General features: G+C 28.2%; 2 protein-coding genes across 2 annotated transcripts in view; both read right to left on the bottom strand.

Annotated features, from left to right (window-relative positions):
* LOC119671074 (loricrin) overlaps nt 1-20,773 on the bottom strand; it is a gene marked incomplete in the record, with an annotated part of 302,007 nt that overhangs the window by 33,451 nt on the left and 247,783 nt on the right.
* On the bottom strand, nt 9,406-11,434 carry LOC119671073. Its single transcript, XM_038081575.1, has 5 exons — nt 11,234-11,434; nt 10,821-11,162; nt 10,471-10,753; nt 9,653-10,404; nt 9,406-9,581 (listed from the first exon to the last, which is right to left on the bottom strand). The coding sequence occupies exons 1-5, from the start codon at nt 11,344-11,346 to the stop codon at nt 9,482-9,484; spliced, it is 1,590 nt and encodes a 529-aa protein (XP_037937503.1). The 5' UTR covers nt 11,347-11,434; the 3' UTR covers nt 9,406-9,481.

The raw sequence follows: 20,773 nt of genomic DNA, 5'->3' as shown, positions 1-20,773 counted from the left end.
TGACTTCGTAATAATTGAAATCCAGGTCAAAAATAGGACATACAAAATTTTTTAGTATATATTGAACATTTATGAGATATAGTTTTCACACATACTTTTGGATTTGAAAATTTCTTCATTATTACTTCCCCAGCTATTCAAAATAAATTTTTTGCCATAGGACATAAAATTTTATTTTCTTTATGTTTAAGTAAATTTGAGTTCATTGAGCTCATTATATACTCACCGCAGTTTTCCAAACAATTAACATGCGATTAGCAAATTATATAGAAATAAATTTATATATGAAAACTTAATTTTCACTTATTACGAAATTTTTATTAGTTAAGCTAATTAATGAGATTCACGGAATTAACTTTAGGCGAGTGACACATCGTGTTAAACCTAAACTAATAATAACGTTATTCAGCAATTGTATTGTATATATATATATATATATATATATATATTTTTATTTTTTTGTGTAATAAATATATATATTTTTGACCTTATTACGTCATATTGAGCCACCAAATAAATATTGTCCTTTGAATTACTTTTTTACTGCTGTTGGCGACCATTTGCATATTATTTTTTTATGTCCTTAGCTAAGCAGCACTTAAGCTTATTATTAAGTGGCAGAAGCCATTATCATAAAAATGAATAATGATTTAATAAATTCTATGACGTCAAAGATATAAATAAATTTTTAAGATTTATTTTTGTTGTTTTATGATAGCTAAATCCTAGAATGATTTCTCCATTTTTTTTTTATCAGAATAATATAAATAAGATAAAATTTTCTCTTAAATATGCTGAAAAGCCAAACGTTTCTAATACTTAAGTTGAAGTAATTAACTAATGTTTAAAATAATATAACAATACAAATAATGTTAAAAAAACTAAACTAAAATACTGAATACTAAACTAAAATACTAAATACTAAACTAAAATACTAAATACTAAATAAAAATAGTAAATAAAAATACTAAATACGAAACTAAAATACTAAATACTAAACTAAAATACTAAATACTAAACTAAAATACTAAATTCTAAACTAAAATACTAAATACTTAACTAAATACTAAACTAAAATAAATACACAAATACTAAATACACAACTATTCATTATAAATGAATAATATGTAGTTTGTGTTTACCTGAATATAAAAATACTTAAAGAAAATATAAACGATTGACATTTTCATTAATTTGGCCAAAGAACTCAAAGCCAAATAAGTCATTCATAAATAATTTAAAAAATAAGCTATTTTGAGGTTATATCCTTACTCTTGTCAGGTAACTTTTATGTATTTTAGAGTATCCATTCCTTAAGTGTCTGTCCAATATAGTAAGTATAAGAATAATAATCTTGTTTTAAGTAATAGAGTTGTTCTTTTTATCTGAAAATGATCATTTAGAACAACTAGCATGTTCTTAAAATTGTGATATTACACTAGATCGACAAAAGAAGTCGAAGTAAGCTGCGGTTTTCGGTAAGCTGGCCAACGAAAGGAATCTACCATGACATGGCACTAAATCGACGGTATCACAATGGTCCATAACAAATGGCCAAAGTGAGATGGCAACAATATCTATTATATGTTTAATATCATTTTTATAATGCGTAGAGGTTCTATTACAGTTTATATCACTTTTAAAAATTAATGTAAATTTAAATTTGTTCATTTAAACAATAAAAAAATTATACAGAATATCAATTTTAGCTCACAAAAATTTAATTGAATTGAATCAGAGCACAAACAAAAAATATTGTTTCCTGCAGGATGCACTTAAATGTAATTTGTCCACAACAGAAATAATTGAAATGCAGGAAAAAGTAACATTTTATGATATATGCTTTTACATTGATTAAAAAAACTACGTAAACTTTTTCGTTATAAACTTCGAAAACAACGTTGGCACAAAATTTGTTAGAAAACTTTGCCAATAGCAAACGCAGTAGGAGGTGTGGCAAAAGTTACAACGACAAACATTGTCATCCTTAATTAACATGCGGAAGGAGTAGCTTTAATTAGAAAATTGTATCTAACGCTTTGGTTTTTTGGGTTCAATATTTTTTCTAAGAATATCTATAAGAAGTTTTATAAAAACGGTTTTTGTTAGATAATGTTTTTGTAGTAGATTACTAATTAGTGCAATATTGTTATTATACAGAAGTGACTTTTAAGCGATCGATTGGAAAAGTTTGGGGCAAGGTGTAAGTTGAGGTATTCCAAGTTAGACAAACAATTACTGTGAAATGACAATGTGTGTTTACGGCAAATATAATTAATTATTAATATCAATAATATATGTTTTTCATTAAATTACATGCATTTAATTAGTATAAAAACAAAATCTAAAAAAAATGTTTGGTCACAAAAATAAAAAATTAAAGAATATTCTAAAATGAATTTAATATAAAAATTTTTATAATATAAAAATATTATATTATGATTTACTATTTGAAGAGATATAGTTATAAGTAGATATATGTTAATGGAGCATACTTAAAGTTAAATAAAATAAGAAGACAGTTAATAACAAATTAAAAACATATGCTTATAGATGTATTTTTATAATACTTCTTCAACGGTTTTTCAAAATGTGTGAGTCAATTAAAAACCGTTGACATGCTGAACAATCTTTAACCATTCATTTTGAATGTTTGCTACTGTTATCTATATGAGTACTATCAATATTTTCGTATTTTTTAAGTCTTTTGATGGATCTCTTTGTTTTATGGTCCTCTTTTATATATTACATCGATTTTACATTCAAGTATTCTCTTTCGATTTTTTTTAGTAGACATTGTATACCACAGCCAGTATCAGTGGCATAGTTAGGATTTTAACAAAAGGGGTATTATTTTTTTTTGAGACAGTTTTTTGCAGTTTACTAAGATAAACTATTAAGAAGTAGTTTAGTTTATACACACATCCACACAAGTATATAAGCAGGTTAGGTTATACTGGCGATTCCTAGGGGTACCACTTAGGACTATTAGTCCACTGTGTTATACTCGTATATAAAAACGTACATATATAATATATCACTGTTATTGTTGTTATATTCAAGATTCTTATATAAACGTATCAAAGTTTGTATCATCTTCTTGAAATACCCCACTCCAAAATGGTCCCAAATATGCTACGAAGCACTTTTATCTCGAACATAACTTGCCTTCGTTTCTGTCATATATCATATTTTACAACAATATGTGGCTACCGATCACAGTATAATCTTATACAATATTCTAATTTGTGCCTCCCTAGTTTGGATTTTAGACCTTTAGAATACCATTTGGTGAACCGCAACTCAAAGAATATATCAATTATTTATTTCAGATTAAATTTGTCATATTTTTAACCACGTTTTGGTAATATCGCATCAAGTGCTGGTATTTTTGTGACAAATTTCAAACAATTTATTATATTGGAATTTAATAAATTTGTCAAATTATTAAAGATATTTTCACTAATCTAATATTCCAAATTTGTGCATAAAATTATTACAACAATTTCCTTATTACTTGTATTATATACGTATTGTTAACAATGAAGAAATTTATCTTTAGATACCTGAATGCTTTAATATAACTCAATTGTTTGACAATTTGTAAGTAAATTAAATAGTTCTTAATTCAAGTTTTATTATGTGTACATATATTTAATTTATTCTATTTGATATGAGATTGTAAAGAAATAAATTTAAATATTAATTTATTGCACGTAATTTTATGCAAAAATCTATAAGCAAGTGCACACAACCATGTGTCACATCCCAGCTCTTCCAGTTTCCAGACACTTGGTTCTTGTGAATGAAGTTTCTTCGATGCTTTCGAAATAATTTTGAGATGCAGGAATAATATATGGCTGCCTACACTCATGTATTGTACAATGTTCCTTGTGACTGAGAATACAAAATATAATTTAATTGCAGTAATAAGTCTTTCATAGTTACACATTCTGTGTAAGTAATCCACAACGGAGGCTTGCTCCTATTGTTGTGCTCTGCAGCAATTCCTAGCAGGTGTTGCAAGAAGCCGAGGCTCATGTTGTTAGGTGTTATAATTGAATTCGAGTATGTATTTAATAAAATTTTACATAGAAATGAGTTTGAATTTTATGTATAACTAAAAGGTGTGCATTTAATTTATTAGCAAGATATGTTTATATCACAATATACATTAAGACTGAAAAGTTTTCGGAAATTCTCATTTAAAATTCGCGCGCTGTATATTTTTCGATATTTTAAGTTTATGTAGTTTGGCAGCACTGTCCTTAATTACTATGCCAAAAATGAGCGCGATCTGTCAGACAGTTCGTTTACGGCAGCTGTTGAAACCAGTTCCCCTCAGTAGTGCGTTGCGAAATGTCTTCGACGGTCGTACGACCGTCCTGAAAGGCTTTGTACCACTCATAAACTTGAGTTTTCGATAAAACTGATTCCCCATAAGCCTTTTGTAGCATTCGCAACGATTCTGCACACGAAATTTCGTTCGAAACACAAAATTTGATGCAAACTCTTTGTCCAATATTTTTTTCCATTGTTTTTTTCGCAACGCACTACTGAGGTGAACTGGTTTCAACAGCTGCCGTAAACGAACTGTCTGACAGATCGCGCTCATTTTTGGCATAGTAATTGTCCTTAATTGCTGCCAAACTACATAAACTTAAAATATCGAAAAATATACAGCGCGCGAATTTTAAATGAGAATTTCCGAAAACTTTTCGGTCTTAATGTATTATTGTTAGTTTAAAATATAAGACAATATACTCTTAAATTTAATATATACAAGCATAATCATGTGAAGATGCAAATAGCTAGAGAAAATTTATTCATTCTTCGAAATCATTTTATTACTTTATCTTGAAATTATTGAATACGATATATCGTATATATATGTTTATATAATTTTTTTGAATTTTTTATATTGTAGATATTTTATTGTCTAGTACTAAGTCAAATTAGTAGATTATTGTCTAGTACTAAGTCATCGGTGGCTCTTGGAAATTTTACTTAGATTTAATTGTTCATATAACAAATAATTTTTTAAAACTGCAAGTACCAGTATTTGACAACAAATCTTGACAAATTTAAAGTTGTGAATCATATTTAAGATGACTGATCCAAGATCTTCACAAATCGAACATTTCATATACGTTGAAGTGAATAAAAATCCCTCTTTATTGATAGATAATTTGAATAGAGGATTATATTGTGGTATATAGAAATGTATCAAATAGAACGTAGACTATCCGAAAACGAAGTAAAAAATATATGCTCTACATTAAAGATAACTAAAAGTTATCTATACTGCAAAGATAGCTTTGCTTTTTATGAATATTTTTATGTTTCAGTGAAATACATGGTTTTACTTTGTCCTAATATTGATTAGTTTTAATTCAATTTACACTAATTAGGAAGTAAAGCTCCTCACTTCATTTCCGTTTATATCAATGTCAATTTTGTTCAAATACACAACCTAAAATTAACAAATACAATGCACGTTAAGATACAAACCTATTAAGTTTAATGTGGCTGAATTACTCTTAAATTCTACACGAGTTCGTAGAGTTTATTTTTAGTTTTAGATACGATTCCATTTATTTATTTCATATGACGTGATAACTGTAATGTATTTAAAATTCATTGTCAATAAATGATTTTATTAAGTTAAAGTCTGAAGAAAAGTTTGATTGTCTTCTAACTATCGAAAAATAAAAAAACGACAGTGCTAACTAACAGCACTTGAAATAAGAGAGAAGAAATAAATCGTGAAAGTGAATGCTAACAGCACTAAAACTGAAAAGAATTAGCCACAGTGTAAGTTAACAATACTAAACTAAGAATAGAGAACTAAACAGCCAAAGTACCAGCTAATATAACTAAAAGATTGAAACAATCAGATTATTTAGAAAATACTTTGAGCTAACAGTATAGCTAAAAAATATCGTAAAAAGTTATAATTAAAAATTTGTCTGTACATATTTGCAATGTGAAAAAATATAATATTAGGACAGATTATAATAATTAACGGAATACTTGAACGGAAATTACTTGATACTTAAGAAACTAATCTAAATATTTTTTTACCTTGTATATTAAATAGAAAAACTGACTACCATAATAATTTAATTAATAAATAATTTAAGAAACAATAAAACAACTTTCTTGTTACCACCAAATTTCCCCTATTTTCTCTTAGAAAATTTTGACCTCAATTTGGTCTTATATTAGCCTGAAACCTTCACAGCAAAACTATTTTGGTGTTACTTTTTATAGCTCAAAGCCAGTCTATGTATTACCAGCGCACACTAAAAAGTTTAACCATTCTATGTGGTTCTAGAAAGTAGAAGATACAAAATTTCCACTAAAATTTTACTAAAATGGAATGAAGAAAAATGTCGAAATGTTGCATTCACTGCTCGCGTTTTGCACATACGGCATATTTATTACATATATTTATTGTTATTGTGCTTTCCCTCCTTCCTTTTTGTTTGGAATTTGTTAACCGAAAGTGAAAAATTGAAAGGTCGGAAAAAATATTTATTGTTTTCTGCTTTTCATGTTGCCCACATTGCCCACAAGGGTGTCAACTCTGTCAAGGCTAGCAATGAAGAGATTTCGCTCGGAAACTGACAGGACACAGGACATACACAATTTTGTTTGCATGGTCAGCCACAGTTTTAGTCAGCTTTGGAAATGAAAATATTATAAAAAAAAAAAAAAAAACAACAAATAATGTTGCTGTATGCATTTTTTTTCCATCATAAACTCTATGAATGCTATTGCATCTAACTTTTTCAGGGTTCAGGCAAATAATTTTAATGAATGTATAAGACAAAACTTTTTTCGTTATATTTGTCCATTGTGAACATTTTTTGAGGAAAAATATGTCATCTAACAGACAAATCAACACGTTGCTTTTTTTAAGAGACACAAATTAATTGAGTGACAGTCATTTTTAGTGCTGGTACACAACATTATTTTTGAAAGGTCTATATAAACAGATCATGCCAAAGGTTTTGTCTTCATTGATTAATATAGACTTTATTCATTAATATTAGCTCCTTGATCTTTATCAGTCCTTTTGATTCTTCTCTTACGTTTGTATGTTTTTCTTATAGAACTATTCATATTAAATTGTTTATTTAGACCGATGAAAGGAAAATAAAAAATAATCTTAAATATTTATATTAACGATCCTGAAAATTACCTATAGCTTCCATTTCAGTTGTGGTTTTCGGTAATATATACGAAATGTGTCTCTACGGTAGTATCGTCTGTTAAAAGCTAGAAGTCAAACAGAGCTGTTTAAGCTCATTTATTGATTTTGGCGGTGATTTTATAACGCGTGTGCAGAAAACGTTATGTCAGAACAAGCGATTGTTTCGAATTTGATTTATATTACTATATTAACAACTGATATTTAGATTTTTGTTCATTTTTGAGCTATTTTACAATCTTCTATTTTTTTGATTCTAATACCCAAACGGTTCTGTATCATTCTTCTTATTTTTCTCTTCATTTTTTCTCGTTGCCTGTAAATTTGTTTTCAAATGTTAGTCTTGGACGCCTAATAAGTATTTTGCCACTGGAAGTTGCTTTCAGGATGGGTTTGCGAATTCTTGGTTGCGGTATTTCTTTCGCATTACCTAATTACCGCAATTGACGGCACTTGATTTTATATTAGATGTCAAATTGCAATAACTTATATCTAACAGAATCGTGTCTTATTCTCATTTTCACAATATCCTTTTAAGGTATTTCCTTTTTTTTTTTTTTGATTTGTTGCTCATTTCTTTCGACATCAATTGTCTGAACTCAATAACTAAGACACAAAATGTCATTGAATTTAGATATATATATCCTAAAAACTGCCATTTAGTTTCATGAGAACGAGTATCGGAACTTACTGAGTAATATTTTATATGTATATGTATTGTGATCATTATTTTAGCCGATGTTGGCAAAATTTAAGACTATAAAAATATTGCTTATAATTTAATATATTTATAGTGTAGATTTTAAATCAGTAATTGAATAATAACGAAGCTTATGAGGAATACACAAATTAGCCAGTGAGATGGGTGATATCTGCAGAAACCCCGCAGCTATCAAAGAGTAAAAGTGCCCAGATGCTCTAACTCAGAAAAGACTTAACATATACATATATAAATATCAGTTTGTTCTAAGTAAAATATATAAAGATTTGATATGGCTCAGGATCGATGAATTAAAAAATGTTGTTTTGGAATAAAATTAAAATCTCAGTTTCCTTGTAGAACTTAAGACATATTAGGTGTATGCTATGTAGTATATTTGCCTAAGTTCTGTTGCATTTAAAAAATTACTATTTAATCATTGCGTTAAAACAAAGTTTTCTTTCGCACTCATCGTAGATGTACGTGTCTGTCGAACTTCTAAAACAAAATTAATTTCATTCAACAGAAACGTAGGAATAAATTTGCTTGTATTTCAAAGATGTTTCTGCAATTAATTTTAGAACTAACAGGAAAATCTACGTGCGTACACGTATTCAATTAAATTGTGCTTTATTTTAATTTATTGGTCTTCTATACTATAATTTATAAAATAAATGTAGCATGTTGTAAGCTTTATTTAAAATATGTTGGATTGTCAAATTAAATATAGATTAAAGAACATTGTATAGCTAAATAATTTTTTTAATAATATAAATTATTTATATCATAATGTATACGTATGTAAATTAATCTACCTAAATAGTTAGGGATTAATGGAAAATGGAATAATTTTAACAACTCTGAAACCGCTATTCAGAAATGAAAATCTTAGGGCTAAGAACAGGAAACTGATATATAACCAAATAATTCGTTCGTCACTTCTATATGGTTGTGTAGCGTTTAGCAAAGCTTCAAACACTACTATTCACCAGCTAGAAATTGCATAAAGCCAGGCTCTGAGAAGAATGTTCAAAGTTCCATGGTACACTAGGTCGAATGACATCCTCAGAATGACATCCTTTCAGGGCTCTATGACATAGAAATTATTTGCGAAAACTGACAGACTTACCAACACCGCGTTATTAAATCTCAAAATGGTTACAGGCTCCTCGAGTAGATATGCAGATCTAAGGTCAATTATTACTTAGTCTAATGAAGTAATAAACAATAATCTAGTCAAGGTTTTGAGAGGGGTTTTGAAGAAACCCCGAGTTAAAAAAGAGTATAAGTGCTTAAGTGCACTAGCTCAAAAAAGCTTCAACATAATAAATAATAAGGAAATAATGGAAAATGGAAAAATTTTAACAACTCTGAAAATTTCATAGACCGAAAGCAAGCATAAAACAGGTAAATTTTTTTTATTAATAAGTATAAAAACAAGAAAATAAGACAAGTTTTGATTATTTTAATAGTTCAATCAAAACACGTTTTCTTTTAAAATTTTAATTCTAAAATAAGAGAAATAATAAGAAATAGAATCAAGGGTGTCACTCTGAATGTAAACCTTATTCATTTGTACAATACTCCATAGGAACGAAACGCCAATTGGCCGCAGTTTTCTTTAAGCTGTAACATATAGCTCTGGATATGTAAGACAGTAACTCACTACAAAGATAATACGTAAGAATAAAATAAGTTCTGTGAAGATATGGATAAATGCAAATCAAAACTCATACTCTTTGTTTGGAGAGATTGGTGGCTCTGGCGCTGGTTTTAAAGGGTTTATGACCTCTTCGTAAGTATAATCAGTTCGAATGTTGTTATTTGGTCGCCGAAAATTGGAGTCTGCTAAATATTGCCAGAAAAGCTTTTCAAATATTGTTGTTTGTGGTCTCGGTATTTGATTTTCTCTAATGGGCTCTTCCGGAACCGGGTCTACTAATTCAAAGTCAACAACATCTTCTTCTTTAAAGTTAATTTTGAGATTGATATGCAAGTACACATGTTGTATGTAAACATTTTCTACACATTTCGGATCATCGATCAAAGTCACTTCCTGCAGAAGACTTTTAGCTAATTTTGTAGCTTTGTCCTGTATTTTATTTATAACCAAAATGGTTGGTATGCGTGTGAAATTAAGTGAGCGTTTGGATGATAATACAATGATTCTACAAAGTTTTGAGCGGTGCGGTTTAAGACGAAAGATTGGTGGATCAAAAGTTATTTTGAAAGTAGAATTAATTTCGTATTTTTGCCAAGACATCTCAACACATTCTTGACTATAATTATGTATAGCAACCAATTTAGTGCGTTGCTCTTCCATATTCATATCAAAATCTAATTTATTTGGATAAATAATAAATGGAAGGTCAACACAGTCATAATCCCTATCAGGTGCCTCAGTAAATTCCGGTTCTTCATTAACATAAGCTGAAGCATTTATATAAACTTTGTATGGTCGACCATTATAGGCCATTGATAAGCTTATCTGTAATTATTTAGAAACTATAAATGAATATATGAAGTAAGATAAGTTGACTTTAGCAACAAATACCAGATTTTCCATATCTGTTGGTCTGTACTCTACCATCAATGGCCAAACACTCTGGCGTGGTACACTTAGATTGGGATTAAGTATTTTAAAACCGTGCTCATCAGTGGAAAAAGAAAATTGTAAATTTTGCATTGTAATATTACGTATCCAAATTGCTTGTATGCAACGTCGGTATTCTTTTATATCAATCGGTACCAGATTCTTTGTTAAAACACATTTATTGGGACTAAAATTTACGATGTCTAAACGTATATATAATGATATGGTGCGATCATCTGAAGTTCTGAAAATTTCAACGAATTATTACAAGCATATATAGTATTTAGATCAGTTTATTAAAATTTACGAACTTCATTTCGAAACATAATGTATGCTCTCCAAGTACACAAAAGTTAACAATAAGTTTCATAGCAACTAATTCATTGGATTCCATTACTATGTTATCCTGCAGAATATGTACTAAATTCCGATGAGGACAGTGGAACATATGACGAAACTGATTAAACCCAACGCGAGTTTCTACCAAGTGACATTGACATTTCTGCACACGCCTCACATTTAGTCGATACTGTATAGCACTTTCATTGCGTATCCATAGGACAATTTTATAAGGCAACGAACATAGTATTTGAGGTGGAAAACGTATTATATGCGTCACACGTATCTCTGGTAGTCGTAATTTCAAATTAAATCTAAAATTTGTTTTATCAAAAAATATGTCTTATTTATGTAGGATTAGCAACGAAAAAAACAAACTCTTTACTTCTCAATATCGAAATATTCCCAGTAGTACTGTTTGAGTAATGGTGCTTGACATACCGACAAGTTCTCAATTTGTATAAAGTTGTTTAATAACTGATGTATAGTGCTAGGCATTTTGTAATACTAATTTATAAGTATCGCGTATAAGAAACTTTAAGAGTACAGAATATAAAATAGTAAAAAACTTGATTGTGTTTTTTTATAAATTTATAAAAATTTCTGCCAAAAATATTTTTATATATTTATCATAGTTCGACTTATTTAGTTTTGAAGTTTAATTACCTGGTAAGCAGATTAAATACGAGTAATTCAAACCTTAGCTTTTTATTAAAATAAACAGAATCTATATTTTACACAAAAATCTAAAAATTTAAGGAATTATATATTATCCATTTTGGTCCGATATTTTATGCGATTCTTAAGGCAGAACCAAGATATCACATTTAGAAAACCATCCTCATTGGAGTTTTCAAACTAAAAAAATTTTTTAAAAATTGAAAGAAATGATATCACGAAAGTTTCAAATCTGGAGAGTATTGTGGATTTGATAATACAATTCAATCAAATCGTAAAAGTTCTCGACAGGTATTTTTGCAAAATTTCAATGGAACACTATACCTTTTCTGTTCATCAATTTCAATCTTTTATGACTGATTGAGAAATTCAATATATTTATTTAATTATAGATTTATTGTCCGGTGGACTTTAACAAAAGAAAAACACAAAACAATAGAATCTATTCACATCCCATCAATCCGATAGAATGATCTTTTTTTAAGGAATATAAATTTTTAAAATGTTTTTTCCATATTTCCATGTTTCAATGTAAATAAATAATTTGCATTCATCACGATAATACATTATTCCCTTGACAGTAGATGAAGAAATCTCAAACTGAAGGAAATTGTTTATTGCAAGAACATGTTGATTGCATATGATGTGGCTAAAATTTATACCAAAGCGTTTTACATGATCACTTAAGCTTTGAGTGAACTCATAAGATATTACTCTGCAGCTTGGACCAGTCAATTTTGTCTTTATTAACTTTAACTAATATCTAAGAAAATTCAGTTCAGAATGTGATGCATCTATAATATCAAAAGTTTTGGACTAAGGGAAAACAGTTTTATCAAAACTAGATGTGCCTTATAGCCATGTGCAGATAGAGAGAATTTATTCGCATCAAGTACTTTTATTCCAATGAATTAGAAATGAGAGAATTATTACAAGATTGCAAACTATTGGAATATTCCGCTCAAGAGAAATACTATTTTAAAACTAATTACATGTTTTTTATTTCAAATATAATGTGTGAAATTTTAAAGAAATATCTGATTATTAATATGTGATAAATAAGAAGAAAAAAGTCAATAAAATATATTGTTGCTTGTGTAATTTTACTAGACGCAGAGCTTTCTGTTTTTTCCAAGTAGTGAATAGGTCTAAAAAAAACACATTCCGATATAAAACTTAAAATTGTAAAACAGACCTAGTTATTAACCCGCCTGGGTAAAAGCAGAGATTATATTAGGAAGTTCTATATTTGGGTTATTGCCCAAGCTCATTAACATATAGAAATAAATAACTTAAACTTGTCAGGCCTAAGTAATTGCATAAGATGTGTTCAGTTGTTTCTTTTTCTTCTTTTTTTTAGAATTATTAATTTAAATATTTTAATACTTCATAGTAAAGTTTGCTTTTAATATCCATAATCGAAAGTTTTTATGATTTTTATTTAAAAAATTAAATTCAGAATATATTGAATAGAATTTCTTAATTTGAAGTAAACATCAACAGAAAATTTTAATCGATATTAAAATATACAAGTATTATTAACAATTCACATTTCTCTACAGTCTTTTATTTTGAGAATATGCAGTAATCCATATAACGAAATAAAAATGGAAATGGTTTTTTGAATAGTGGCTATCATGTATTGTCATTGAAAGGATGTTTTGTTAGTTTTCATGGATTTTTTTTTATAAAGAGAATTACAGAAAAACAATCAAAGTGAACGCATGTGTTGTGATGACCAGCAATTTGGACGCACCCAAATCCGTTTTTGTTATATGGAATACGATATTAAAAACTGTGAAAGGCAATCAACATGATTGGAATATGTTTGCAGCTTCAACAGAAGTCGATTGTGGAAAATTCATTTTTAGTTAATTTAAAATGTTCCATTTTTTTACAACTTTTTTTGGATTGTTAATGTTGATTTGATTTCCCTTTTTCAAATTAAATTTCTTTTTAATTTTTAGTGCATTTGATTGATTAATTCATTATACAAAAAATATTTAAGTTTTTATTTAAAAATGATATAAGAATTTATTTATATTTTAAGTAAGTTCTTTTATAAAAAGTTTTCTAAGAATTTAATAAAAGAAAATGATTTAAGGAGCTTTATTACAATATTACCATTAGGATTGTTTATTTTTCAGATATATTCAGAAATTAATTTAAATATCTTCGATTAGCACAAGTAAAAAAATTTCTTAACGTATCTTTAAGTAGTTGAAAACAAGTAATAATTGCCTTTTAAGATATAATTATTTCTGTTTATTTGTTGAGTTCAATAATCTTTTTAATAGCCCAGTATCTTAAAATTGAACTATTGAATAGAGCATTCACTCGTTAATGCAATTGAGAAATTCATTTCAAACTAATACCAAATAAATAAAAATTATCTCATTGTCAGGCATATTTTCTTATGATTATGAAAAACAATTAGTTAACTTTAAAATACTGAAATAACAAACTTTTCTAATAGCTTAAAAATTTTGGCAGAATTATAAAATTATCTTCCATGAAAACTAGCAAAGAATTTATTGTACACTCACAATTATAATAGTTTAATGAAGTTTTATAATATTTTTCAAGTGTTAATGTAGTTAACATTATTCATAAGTAAAAAGTTTTGTTTTCCACGCTTCAAAACTTTAATTTATACGCCCTAGAGCCAGAGTTCACTGACTCGCTGCCAAAGGAATAACCCGACAAAGCATTCCATAGTAATCTGAATGAAATTAAAAACTCATTTAATAGTCATTTGAACAATGAGAAATAGTCTTACGGTCTGTGACACTTAAAAATAGAATTATTTAAAATATTTTTAATTAACTTAACAATATAATTTAATATAAAATAAATAATTTTAATACAGTTTAATCAAATTTTGTCAATGCTTCTCTAGCCATTGCTTTATTATTCGGTTCATGTCTTTATCATAAGTACCTTTTCGCTTTAACGAAAGCTATAATGTTTCTTTAAGTGAGATATAAAGCTATAAAATTTAACATTTTATTTTCATTTAAAATTCCTTTGTACAAGTTTTAATTTAAGTAAATGTTTTAATGTAAAGATTTTCCAGTGAAACGTGCATTTATTTTTGTTTCTTTTATTCTTGCCAGCATTGCTCATTTCCTAGTTGAAAATGTCTCTGTCCTTGGCATTCAGAGATGGTTAAGCACATATGATACAGAAAGATTAGCTAATGTAACGGTGAATGGATGTGGATAAAGGACACGTAAGTACAATTTGTTGTCAGTTGTAATTAAACGTTACACATTTACATAGTCTCACAGATGGCATCATTACGGAGGTGCTTGTTTCATTACTTAGTTGTAATGTTTGTACATAATCCTACTTAACGTCCTCTACTGTTTAGATTTAAGCAATTCCTTATATAATGACTAGAGCAAAATATTGGCAGTAAAAACGAAAACTGAATCATTTAGAAATATTTTATAGCTTGGATTGCAGTTGTTTTTGAGCTTGATTTGTATAGTTCTGTGAATTGCAAAGGATAGAGGGTGGCTATCTAAAGAAAATTCATGAAACACTAAGTGATTATTTTATTTAACATCATAGGTTTTGAGTTTTAAGTTTAATAAACCCAATTTTTTTTATAATAATATATATTTAATGCTATAAATGATCATTATTATTATTTAGACACTTACCAGTTATGATTTTTCACGTTTTCAAGTCTGGAAAAAAATAAATTAATTTTTTAAATTAATGTTTAATTGTGAAATATGTGTTTTTTAAATAAAATTTTTAAAAGCTCTTAACTATTATTTAAAAATAATAAAAAACTTGATTTCAAATTCCATTAAAATCACAAATAAAACATGAAAATACAAACATTGAGATTATCCTCTACCTTACATAAAATTCAGCTTAAATAATAATAATAAATTTTTTATTTTTTAAAGAGGTTTTTTCGCACATTAGTTAACTACAACAACAAAAATTTTACAGCTGTTTCCAGTATTGCCAAATACCCATCATCAGTGGTCTTGGAAATAATTCTTGTATTTAATTATTCGTTAATAATTAATTAATTAATTGTTGATTCTGCAAGTACCAGAAATCGGACTCAGGTCCTGCCAAATGTGAAGCTCAGAATCAGCGCACCTTAACCAACTGATCCAAAGCCGTACTTGACTTCTTATGTTCGCATATATTTCTGGAGTTTTGTTCCTTTTGCTATGAAAGTTTTTATTTTTTATATTTTTTTAAAGTTTAACAAATAATAAAAAAAAGTTCTGAAAATATAAATTTAAAATTGCAGTTCATATAATTTAATTTTAATAATTTTGTATTTATTTTCTTAAATACACCTGTTTAACTAATATAATAATTTTTTCTATATCACTTCACTTTTCAAATCTACTTTGTATTAAACATTACTTATTTTTTTAAACTTTTTTTGAGTTTTTGAATTACTTAAGATTTCTTATATCAAATACCACTTTAATAACATAAGAGCTAAATTAATCTTTTAAAATTAAAAATATTGTCACATGATTTTACTGGTTCCGAAATACCAGTAAAAACTCTTTCCACTTACAATGATAATATCAAATGACTAAAATTAATTAAAGTTAGAAATTAAGTATGAAAACATTGAACCTGCTTCAGTGTTTTTATTTGATTTTATTATACGTAATAGAAAAACAAGCCACCATGAGTAGAAAATGAAGGAAAAACGTATTCGGAAGCATTTTGGAAGCAACAAACTTGAATCAATGACATGGAAATAAATTGTTCTAAAGTTTAACAGTTTTCCGCAGAGCAAAATGAAGTTGCCTTACAATATTTTAAGCGATTTTTAGTCCTTTATATCTTTGTTGCTGCCTGAACATGAATAATGATGTTAAACTGCAAAGTATGCACTGTAAGGAGACCAGGAAAAACATTAAGAAAACGCATTAACTTTTATGCTGGGAAATGATTCATGTTCTTGCAGTGCACTGCAGGGAAAATAATTTTTTATATGTCGGGAAAGGGTGCACCAACTTGAGAAATCATTGGTATTATCGAACTTATTTCAAAATTTAATATATTTTTTTATATAAAAATTGTTAAAGTTGGAAAATAAATTAATATAAAGAAATAAATTCATTTTATATAAGAGTGGAAGAGAGTCGATTTATAAATTATTTTTTAATACACTCAAATAGAACTTCATCTTACATAAAGACTAGCTCATTTAGTCGTTGAAAATAAAGCTTTTATAAAATCACAGTTTTTAAAAGCACACTAACCGTTCTAAGAAACTTTTATTCCTGGAAGAGGAATCTGTGTTTCAGACCGAGAAATTGCTCTGTCTGTTATTGTATATAGGTAAATATCATTTATTAATTATTAATTATGTTGAAGCTAGTTGAGTCAGTGCACTTGAACACTTTTTCTCTCCATTAAATGGGAGGTTTCTTCAAAACCACTCTCTACGCCTTGACTGGATTATTGTTTATCACTTCATCAGACTAAGCAATAATTGACCTTAGATCTGCATACTTCCCCGAGGAGTCTGTAAACATTTTGAGATTCGATAACGCGGAGTTGGTAAATCTCATAAATAATTTCAGGGCTTTATCCGTTATGTATTTTTTGATCAGATCAATCTTGAGGTCCCTGAGGATGTCATTCGTTCTAATGTACCATGTTACTAGTCTTTATAATTGAATACTTTTATTTCAAATATATTTAGAAAGGGTTATAAATTTAGTAATAATAATTTATTTTATTACTATCTAATTTTGCATGTGACTAATTTTATGAATAATAATTTTTCTTACTGCTACCCAGTTTTGTGTGGGACTATATTTAAAAATTTAACTACTCATTGTTACATTGACTACCTACTGGTATAATTATGTCAATATAAATTTCTTTAAGAATAACATACATTTTTTTACAAATTTAATAACAGCTGTTGTAGTTTTTATTAATACTTGAACTTAATAACATAACAAAACAACTGGAAAAATTGCAATCCGTGCATATAAAATTTTACAATAGAAACTATGCATGAGAAGCCGCATAAGTTTTTTGTTAAGAAAATGAAAAGTTATGAGTTCAAATATGCATATAAAATAGAAATATTAAAATTAAAAATAAACAAAAAAAACAAGAATAATTGAAATTTTTAGCATTATTTTAAGAAACATGAATACGAACATATCGAACAATATTTCATTACCCAACATGACGTATGAGTAACATTTGTTTCCATGCCATTGAAAATTTCTCACTTGAGCACAATAAAAACCGATTTTATTGCCATAAGTTTTGTTAAAATTTGCATAAAATATAAATAAAAGAATATTATATTTTTATTTTTGAACGCAACAGCGCGTTTTAAAACCAAAAAGGAAAGCGGAAAAAATTGAAATTACTTTGTCCTGCAGCAAGGCATATAATACAATGTTATTTATTTCAAGTTGCCAAACAGACAAACAGACAGACATCCTTAAATCCTTAAAAACTTTTACGACTGTACTTAAGTATGAATTTGGGTCATAATAGCATCATTTTGGAAGTTTTCTTCTACAAGACATTTTTAAGTATGTGTTATGCGTGTTTAAGACACATTATCCTTCTTTTATAAAGCACTTGTCTTTGCCGTATTTTCCACCATTTCAAGTGCCGCAAATTTGTTGCTTTTTATTACAATTTCCCTTTTTATTTTAATATAAATACAAAGTTAAATAAAAATAAAGTCAAAGAAACAAACAACTTTGAAATGAAATTACCGAGTCGATGACTCTAAAGTGTCTTTTAACAATTCCGAGATACTTCTTGAGTTCAAGTTTTATAACATTTTAAAGAGTAGAAGTAGGAATGTAGAAAGTATTTTGAAAATAAGATTAAAATTTTACAAAAGATTTCTTAATGAAGGCTTAAGTATTTCATTTAACTTTAAAAAATTATCATAAATATCATAATTTTAATTTGTGATTAAAAAGCACTTTTGCTTATGTATTAAAAATATAATTTTTTGTTGATGTTGAGCATTTTCCGAGTGAGTGCAACTGGAAACTTTTACTCTTTGATAAGGGTTTTTGTAGAGTCCCACCCATCTTACTGACTAATTTGTGTATTCCTCATATGCTTCGTGATTATTCAATGACTGATCTAAGATCTGCATACCGTCCCGTACGGTTAGTGTTTACTCTGAAATTAGATAGTGCTAAGTAGGGCAGCCTGTCGGTTCTCGATAAACATATTTATAAATTGGCGTGACGAAGAATCGGTTCAATTTGATACTCGCCCGATGGTAACTCATCCCGTTGCATAACCCGCCCCCTGACGTCTCTAACCCTAGCACCCTTCCAGCAAACCCCATCCAAGCCATACACTTTAAACCCTCCTAACACCTTACAGTATGCTTAGATAAGCGGAATTCGGCTCATTCCCCTCTATAACCGTGACACTCAAGATTCCAGTCAGAGAGTCTACCACTAGTCCACAGACCATGCGTATGCAAAACCCTGCCCCCTTCGCCTAGTCGTCAGTTACCTACACCTGCCCTTGCTCATTGGCTTAGTTGAACCCAACTCACTAGGTATTACGCCTCTCGCTCATATCTCTCTTCCCTAATTATATATTAACTGCGCCCCCTTCGCCTAATCCTCAGCTGCCTACACCAGCGCTTGCTATTTGACTTAGATAAACCTAGTCCACTAGGTATTAAGCTTCTCCTTCATATCTTTCTTCCCTTATTACTGGAATGAAGTGCCCATACTGTGGTGTATGCTTCAATCATTTCCAGATCAAGAAAAGAAAAGAATCTGTTTAAGAGTCACTGCATTTAAGGAATTTTTATTTATAATATTTGACTTCGAAAAACATGCGAGGGGGATACCTTATACTAATTCAAAAACGAAAGAAGGATGGATGCTAAATATATAATTATAAACTGAAACTTTAAAGAATAGAACAATTATTACTTTTTATGGAAGATGTAGGACTTCATGAGTCACTCTTAGTCAAAACAGGAGTACAGCAGATCTAATGAGTGGGATACAATATTCGCTCTTTATAATAACAGTAATAATTGACTATTTTCAATAGAAGTAAAACAATTGTCAACTCTTACATATGCGCTAATCAACGATTTTCAATACTTGGCGAACGGGTGTCAACGTATTTTGATTGTAGCGCATAAACTTTCACTCTCTTCTTTATTCTAAAATACTGTAATATATTTTTTTGTGCACACTTTTAGGGGGACAGAGAGCAAGTGGTTTCGCCACATATTAATTTCGCCCCATATTGATGGCTATATATAAATGAAATAACGATGTACAATAAAACAAATATCAATTTTTTATAAAAATTATATGAAGTTGAAAAAACTACAAACTTATGTCTACTTTTTAAGGCTATGGAATTAGCTCATTTTGAGACTTTCCATAGAAAATTTTATTTCCACGCAATTAAACTCGAAAACTTTATGACCCTATCAAAGTGCCAAAAGGTCAACAATTAAAATTATGATATTTTCTAATGTGAATGTGAATGAAATTGTACAAAATAAGCGGTTTTTGCAATATTCTCAAATTATTTGTCATAGCAGTAATGGCTGTGGTTACCTACACTATCTTGAAAGTAAGTGACCTTAAATCTAAACTCATGTAAACTCAAAAATTGTGGCACTGAAATTTATTTTGATATTTTCTCCACAATTACAGACGTTGGACAGCATAAAACCAACTAAATCGTATTATTGGCACTTTAGTGTTTTCCGAGTGGGTTGCCAAATAATAAAGTTTAGGAAAACGTTCAACTATTTTATAACTTTGTGTTGCAATTCAAAGTGTCCTTATTTTAAGTTAAGGATTGTTCTAACAGTTTTTGACATTTTCTATTGTTTCTGAGTACAATTTGTTTTTAACACAATTGTTTAAAAATAAATAAACTCATATAATAGGTGTTATTGCCAACGTTTCTTTGAGGTAAAGAAATAGGAATTAACTAAATAAATATACAATACAATATACACATATGAGGTTATTCGTTATCATTATTTACAATCAGATACACACACTTGCTTTGTCTTAAAAATATATTATATAAAGAATTATATCCCTTTAGAGGCAATTTAAATAAAAAGAGTAAAGATTTATTAAATTCTGTTCATCTATTTATCTTCATTATTAATTATATATTATTAATAAGTCAAAAATATTATAAACAAATAATTTATATATGATATACCTGCTTAAAGTAATTATATATATTAACCTCA

Source organism: Teleopsis dalmanni, chromosome 1, assembly GCF_002237135.1.
Source record: "Teleopsis dalmanni isolate 2A chromosome 1, ASM223713v2, whole genome shotgun sequence".
In the NCBI taxonomy this organism is placed as follows: domain Eukaryota; kingdom Metazoa; phylum Arthropoda; class Insecta; order Diptera; family Diopsidae; genus Teleopsis; species Teleopsis dalmanni.
This window is presented reverse-complemented; position numbering and strand designations above follow the sequence as displayed.